The sequence below is a fragment of the Trachypithecus francoisi genome, unplaced genomic scaffold (assembly GCF_009764315.1).
Source record: "Trachypithecus francoisi isolate TF-2019V2 unplaced genomic scaffold, Tfra_2.0 Lachesis_group17, whole genome shotgun sequence".
Lineage (NCBI taxonomy): Eukaryota > Metazoa > Chordata > Mammalia > Primates > Cercopithecidae > Trachypithecus > Trachypithecus francoisi.
This window is the reverse complement of record NW_022681462.1, coordinates 38,356,820-38,364,523: the sequence shown is the minus strand read 5'-3', so window position 1 is coordinate 38,364,523 and position 7,704 is coordinate 38,356,820. Positions and strand designations below refer to the sequence as shown.

At 52.6% G+C, this 7,704-nt stretch overlaps 1 protein-coding gene across 3 annotated transcripts in view; it reads left to right on the top strand.

The window, feature by feature from the left end:
* Positions 1-311: 311 nt before the first annotated feature.
* The window catches only part of CD8B (CD8b molecule), a 48,637-nt gene continuing 41,244 nt past the window's right edge, over positions 312-7,704 (top strand). For all 3 annotated transcript variants that reach the window (XM_033175383.1, XM_033175382.1, XM_033175381.1), the window contains exons 1-2: positions 312-469; positions 3,881-4,240. In XM_033175383.1, coding sequence (XP_033031274.1) covers positions 427-469; positions 3,881-4,240 — 403 coding nt within the window. In that variant the 5' untranslated portion in view covers positions 312-426. The remainder of the gene's footprint in view (positions 470-3,880; positions 4,241-7,704) is intronic.

Genomic DNA, 7,704 nt, shown 5'->3' with positions numbered 1-7,704 from the left:
ATGGCCCGAGTTAGTGGTCAGCTCCACCATGCACTACACATCCTGAGCTCTCTGAGCCTCGACTGTCACTCGGGGTCACAACCCTGTCCTGAGCACCTCCCGGGGCAGGGGGCGATGACACACATGCAGCTGCCTGGGGGAAGCCGGCGGTGTCACCTCCTTTCTGGAAAGCGGAGAGTCCTGGTGGGCTCTGGAAACGCAGCCCAGACCTTTGCAATGCGAGGAGGATGAGGGCGGAGACCTCGCGGTCCCCAACACAAGACTCCCGCCCCCACCGTGCCCGGTCCCGCCCTCCTCACTGCCCGCACCGCCCCCCCCGCCCCAGCTCCCCGACCCGGGTCTCCCCGCCCGGCCCGGCTCCTCACCCACCTCAGCCGCGACTGTCTTCGCCGAGCCCTCGGGGCCAGGTGTACCGGGCGCGCCACGATGCGGCTGCGGCTGTGGCTCCTCCTGGCCGCGCAGCTGGCAGGTAAGGCGGGCGGCGCGCGGGCTGCCCGAGAGTCTGCGCTCCCGGGGCCTGAGCCGGGAGGTGAGAAGCGGCTGTCCTGGCCTTGGTCCTGGCAGGGTGCAGCGTAGAGGCCGCGGCGGCAGGGCACCCGGGAGGCAGCTTGGCAGGCACCGTCCCTAAGGGTGGAAATAAAATACCCCCGGACTGCATTACCCAGGGGAGCCGGAGAGCCCCTGGACTGAGGTCACCTCCCCGCAAAAGCCTGGACCCAGGAGAAGGGGAGGCAGTGAAAAGGGGAGAGAGTGAGGGAAGGAAAGAGAGGGACGCCGGAGGTCACGAGGGGAAGGAAACAGGTTCCTGCCCAGGGTCCCCACAGGATGTGCTCCGAGGAAGGTTGGCCAGGCCAAGGGTCCTGTGGACACATTTTTATTACTTCCGGGGAAGTGTTTGTAGTACAATCAGACAAACATCGGGCGCTCCCAGTTCTGGGAGGGCTAGGGCAGGATGATCCCTCTGGCTCCCGTTCTCTCTGGTGTCCCCGGTGTTAGGTGTCATGGGTAGCGTGGCTCCCTAGGAAGCGGCCTGGAGGTTGGGTTGTTGGAATTGGATGGGGCGTCTAGATTGTCCTTCTGAATAAGTCCAGCCAGACTGCCTTTTGGAAGAAGCCTCCGCACACCGGGAAAGCTGCCCAAACTGGTCGATTTACTCTCGTGCCCAAAAAGCCCAAAGCTGGTCATCCCGCCAGCGGGTGACAAGGCCTGACAGCCCGGGGCTCTGGCCCAGTGAGTGCAATATCATAAATAGAAAGAGCCCAGGCCATTCAGCGCACTAAAGTCATTACTGATGGATCTAGAAACATCAGGTCCCTCTGATAATGGAATCCCTGGGTTATTGAGGGGAACAGGCAGTGAGGCCTGGCTCCGTGTCCAGCACACAGCAGGAACTTGGCCACAGCCCTGAGTATTCAGTTCCTAGAGGACAAAAAGCAAGTGGGCCCCAGGAAGAGCCGGGGTGTGTCTCAGCCAGGAGAGGAAATGCACACTCACAGCCCAGGCCTTGCTCTTAGAGGAGTCTTCTGGGTTTTCCTGGAAGGGCTTCAGGCACCTGTGTACCTGCAGCCCCACTGTGTGCTCATGAGCCCATAATCGCCATTCGGGAGAGGACTGCAGATTTCTTCAGTTCAGTGGTTCCAAGTCAGTTTCTGGGGTCCCACAAGCTGGGTTTGAATCTGGATCACTGTGTGACCTTGAGCAGTCTTTAAACTTCCTGAGAGCCTTGCTTTCCTCATGGGTAAAGTGGGTGCAAAACAGTATCTCCCCCACAGGATTTGGTGAGGATCAAATGAGGCAATGTATGTGCCATGCCAGGCACAGCTCAATAAACTGGCATTACTGATTCTTATTAACTCCCCCAAGAAGTCAGCGACCAGAAACAAGGAAAAACCTCTGCTCTGCTGGAACAGCACTGTGGTGTTTGGGCAGACAAGAGGAAGCCCAGCAGCCACTTGTGCCCCAGACATCATTTCCGTCTTGTTTTTATTTTTATTTTTTAATAATTTTTTTTTCCAAGACAGAGTCTTGCTCTGTCGCCCAGGCTGGAGTGCAGTGGTGCGATCTCGGCTCACTGCAACCTCTACCTTCCAGGTTCAAGCAATTCTCCTGCCTCAGCCTCCCGAGTAGCTGGGATTAGAGGCACATGCCACCATGCCTGGAAAATTTTTGTATTCTTAGTAGAGACAGGGTCTCACTGTATTGCCCAGGCTGGTCTCAATATCCTGAGCCCAAGTGATCCTCCTGCCTCGATCTTCGAAAGTGCTGGGATTACAAACATGAGCCACCACACCTGGCCCCATCATTTCATTCTTGATGCAAGCGAAAGCTAAGAGTGGTCCAGGAGCAAAGTCAAAAAGTCAAAGTTCATTTCATCAGTGTTGGAGAAGGCCATTATGGGGCCACAGAGCCTTAGCCGCAAGTGCAGGCAGGATTTTAAACATGAGGTGCTCAGTAAGCCGGCTCCTCTTGGGCACACACGCATGCCCTCTGGCCTCTTCTGCCTACCCAGGTCTGTGTCCTCTCTGTGCCTCCCCACTCCTGCATCTCTGCCCTGGCCTGCAATGTCTCCCTTTGCTCCACAGCCAAAATGAAGGGCTCACCAGGTCAGATTGTGTTCGTTGGAAGCTGTGCAGCCTTGGTGTGAATGGAACCCATTTTGATCCTTCTCCTTGAGATTTAATTTACTTCCAGTAACAGCCCTGTGATATGAGACATGGGAACAGTATTTACCTGTGTACATGGCCATACAGTTTGCAGTGTGCTTTTTTGGACAGCATTTCACTTCTTTCCAACCCTCAGAGACAGGCAGGACAACAGCACCAAGCTGCCCTCCTTTCATAAGACAGAGGTTCGGTGACTGGCCTAAGGTCTCATAGCTGGCACGGCCAGAAGCTGGGTTCAGGGCCGGGTCTGTGAGTCCTGCTCTAGCTCCTCATGAACAAGCCCCTGCCTGCTGGGTGCTTCTCGTCAGAGTCTAAGATGAACTCCCAGCCCTGCTTCTGGGGTGTCTGTCCTTCCACTGGGGAATAGGGATCCAGTGACCCATTAGTAGCTGGGCTCGGGGATCATGGGCTATAATTGTACCTACCAGGGGATAGTGAGCTCTTTTTGCTGTCTGCCCTTGCTGTCCGCCCTTGCTGTCCAGCAATGGACAGGCTAGCCACATGCTCTGCTGTGATTCTGGGCTCCCCCCCCAGCCTGTCCTGGGTCTCCTTCGGCAGTTTGGAGCCCACCGAAGGGCTATACATCCAGTGGCAGTCAGGGGAGGTAAAAGGCAACCAGCTTTGGCTTCAGATTTCGAATCCTTGAGTTTCACTCCTAGGCTGAACAAATAACTTCATGCCTCAGTTTCCTCATCTGTGTAATGAGGACTAAAAATCCTGAATCCATCCTTGTGTGGTGGTGCATGCCTATAGTCACAGCTACTTGGGAGGCTGAGGTGGGAGAATAGATTGAGCCCAGGAAGTCAAGCTTAAAGTGCACTATGATAGTGCCTGTGAATAGCCACTCCACTCCAACCTAGGCAACATAACAAGACCCCATGTCTTAAAAAATTCCAAAGCCAGTTTGAGGCTTCATTGAGTTCCTTTATGCAAGGGCCAGGCATATAAGTACTCAATAAGCAAATGGCAGCTCTCTCCCCTGTACCTTTGTAAAGCTGAACTTAGCAAACACCTGCCTTCCAGATGATCTCCTGGAAGGTGGGGTCTGTGAGCTCTGAGTCCAGGAGCCAACAGCTGCGCTCAGTACAGTCCCTGGACCCAGTAACTGGGCAGGTTCTTCCACGGCTTTTCCTTTGACACCTGACTCAGTGTGACTGCGAGGTCCCACAACTGTGGCTAGGAAAATGTGTGATGTCTCTGTTCTTGGCTTTTCCTAGTTCTCCATGGCAGCTCAGTCCTCCAGCAGACCCCTGCCTACATAAAGGTGCAAACCAACAAAATGGCGATGCTGTCCTGCGAGGCTAAAATCTCCCTCAGTAACATGCGCATCTACTGGCTGAGACAGCGCCAGGCCCCGAGCAGTGACAGTCACCACGAGTTCCTGGCCCTCTGGGATTCCACAAAAGGGACTGTCCATGGTGAAGAGGTGGAACAGGAGAAGATAGCTGTGTTTCGAGATGCAAGCCGGTTCATTCTCAATCTCACAAGCGTGAAGCCAGAAGACAGTGGCATCTATTTCTGCATGATCATCGGGAGCCCCGAGCTGACCTTCGGAAAGGGAACTCAGCTGAGTGTGGGTAAGAAGCAGGCTCAATGCTATCAATGAGCACTGAGCATCGATTGTGTGCCAGGCATATGCCAGGCACTGGGACCACCATGCTTCAGTGTGCCCCACTCTGCAGCCGTGACTAACAGCACTGCTGCTGATAATAACAGAAAGAACATGTGGAGACTTACCCAGGCCAAGCCCCTCCAAGTGTTTACATAGCTAGCTCGCTTAATGCTGCCAACCAACCTGGAAGGTAGGTCTATTACCTAACCACCTTAGATGGGAATAAGGTGAAACTGGAAGAGATGGATCAGAGTCAGAGATGAGCATTAAGCTTCTCTTTTTTGTTGTTTTTTTTGTTTTTGAGACAGAGCCTCACTCTGTTGCCCGGGCTGGGGTGCAGTGGTGCAATCTTGGCTCACTGCAGCCTCTGCTTCCCGGGTTCAAGTGATTCTCTTGCCTCAGCTTCCCGAGTAGCTGCGATTACAGGCATGAGCCACCATGCCTAGCTAATTTTTTGTATTTTTAGTGGAGATAAGATTTCACCATGTTGGCCAGGCTGGTCTTGAACTCCTGACCTCAAATGATCCACCCGCCTTAGCCTCCCAAAGTGCTGAGATCACAGGCGTGTGCCAACATGCCTGGCCAGGCATTATGCTTCTTATGTGGACAGGGCAGTGCTGTCCTTCAGGCCACATCAGGGACATCCGAAGCTACGGCTGGATTGGGCTGAGTCCCTTGGCCTTATAGTGGTATTAGAAATCCCCACAGAGTGTGCACACAGCAGAGGAAGCCCTCACTGCCCTGACTTACCTACCCAGTGAGGGCATTTCTAGGGGCAGTGGAGGGGCAGGTACCCTTATATTCTCTGTGAGGGTCTATGGCTTGAACTCATACCTGAGTCGAAGGTAGTAAGGAGACAGCCAGGCCCAGCTCTGCTTGCAAACTTGCCACGCTTTCTCCCCTGGGCCTCAATGTTCTCTTCGGTGTCATGGGGCTGCTGATGGCCTGCATGACCCACTTAATCCCAGAGAAGCTGCAGACCTCTGACTTAAGTCAGCAAGTCCAGCAGACACACATTTCAAGCCATAGATGAAATTCTAAATTTTTAGTCATGTTTAAAAAAGCAAAAAGCAAGTAAAACTAATTTAAATAATATATTTAACTCAATTTATTAACTGTATTTTCATCTGTTATTGCTGAAATATTTTACATTCATTTTTCATACTAAGTGTTCAGTGAGCATTTTACATAAAACATATGGCTCATCTCGATTCAGACTGGCCACATTTCACGTGCTCAGCAGCACCTGCAGTGAGTGGCCACCGTATTGGAAAGAAGGCATTTAGCTATGGGTGGGGAGGGATTGTGGTGGTAACCCTCACCACCTGGCTCTGGCTCTAGCCCCACCTCCAGCTTGGCCCAAGGCTGGAGCCAACCACCTCCAGGGCTCCCACTGCCCTGCTTCCTGCTCACCTGAGGGCACTAAAAGCCACAAGGAGACCCAGAAATTAGACCACCCAGTGTGAGGAAGTGCAGGGGCAGCTGGGGACAGCAGCACGATTAGGAAGACACAAACCAAAGTAATGCCCCTCCACCTCTTGCCAGCCTGGAGGGACTATTGCAGGCAAGAAGCTGAGGCATCCCTTTGCGTGGGGGTCCACTGATTTTCATATTGAAAAATGGACTTTGGGAGTTTGGGAGTTTGGGAGTTTGGGGTTTGGGGTTTGGGTTTTGGCATTGGCTTATTGTTTTTGCCTCTGTAAGCCCCACATCTTTCCACTCATGAGATTTCAGGGTCTGAGAAGGTGGAGGGTGGAATAAGCACAGTTAGTTTCCAGAGCTTCCCACCACCTCCACCCCAACCCTACTCACTCCTTACTTCTGTATTTCCAAACCCCAAACACCTCCCAGCACTGCAGGAATGTCAACGCCTCTTTACAGCGCTGGCTTGCAACCAAACCTGCTTCTCCCCAGGGCTTGCAATGAGACCTTCTTCAGAACCAAAACCGAGCTTCTCACCCAAGAAAGGCCTTTTAGAGGACAAAGCTGGGATGGTTGAGAAAGTGTTTGGGGAAAGACAGGGCCTTTTTCAGGCCCTTAAGTATATCATAGGCTCAAAGTTATATTCCTTTTAAGGACGGAGAGGGAGAAATTAAACTGGGGGCTCAGGAGGAATCCAGGGGGACCTGGCTCTAGGCAAGATGAATTTAAAACAGAACAGTCCCCCAACCTGAGTCTCCCACCAGACCCAGGCTGTGGTGCCCAGCCAAGGCACTGAGGGCCTAAAGAGCTGGCTCCCCTCTGGGCTCACTATGGACCATCTGAGAGAAGTCCCTGCTTCCTCGAATAGAAAATAAGTCAAACAGAACTACTTCTAGGGCCATGAGGAATAAAGGAGGCAACACTCCCAACAGAAGGCCAGGCTCCTTGCATGCTCTCCGAGACCCTGCTGATGACAGTTTTCCTCTTACAATAGTTGCCCTTGACACTCTGATGACCTAGGGCCTTGGGTGGACCTAAAGTGTTCAACTTTTTGTCAGAAAACCTTTGTACATGAGGTAGTGTGGCAGAATGAGAAGCACAGGTTCTAGAATCAAGGTCTTTTGGTGCAGATCCTGGCTCAGCAGCCTGTGACTGTCTAACTTTGGGCACATTATTTCAGCTCTCTGAGCCTAGGCTTCCTCCTGGATAAAATGGGGACAATAGTGCCTGCCCCAAAAGTTGTTGTGTTCAGTAAACTTACGTAGAAAGGCTCAGCACTGCTCCCTGCACATGGTTGGAGCTTAGTGCACGTTCATTCTAGTTGCTTCTTCCCGTCAATGTCTTGAAGCAGACAAACAGCGTGTTTTCTCCACTTTTCAGAGGAGGCTCAGAGAGGTGAGGGGCTAAAATGTCTACCTCTATATAGAAGATGCCAGCCCAAAAATGACTGATCTGTGGGCTTCCCCTGCCTGTCTTCCCACCCCCCAAGCTTTTTTTTTTTTTTTTTGAGACGGAGTCACTCTGTCACCCAGGCTGTAGTGCAGTGGCATGATCTCGGCTCACTGCAAGTTCTGCCTCGCTGGTTCAAGTGATTCTCCTGCCTCAGCCTCCCAAGTAGCTGGGATTACAGGCACGTGCCACCACATCCAGCTAATTTTTGTATTTTTAGTAGAGACGGGGTTTTGCCATGTTGACCAGGCTGGTCTTGGACTCCTGACCTCAGGTGATCCGCCCGCCTAGGCCTCCCAAAGTGCTGGGATTATAGGTGTGAGTCACCGTGCCCAGCGTTAATATTTCTTTTCTTTTTTTTTTTTTTTCTGTCCCCCTGAACCTAGAGCTTAGGTTCATGGTGTCTTCTTACTCCCTGTTCTACCATTTTGGAGAAAATCAGTGTAGAGAGGTCTGTTTCCTCAATCCACAAAGGCAAGGGTTGGACTCTGGCCAACAGCGCCCCCTTCATCCCCAGCAGGCATCAGAGCCACAGCTATCTTCCTTTGTTCTGGGTGC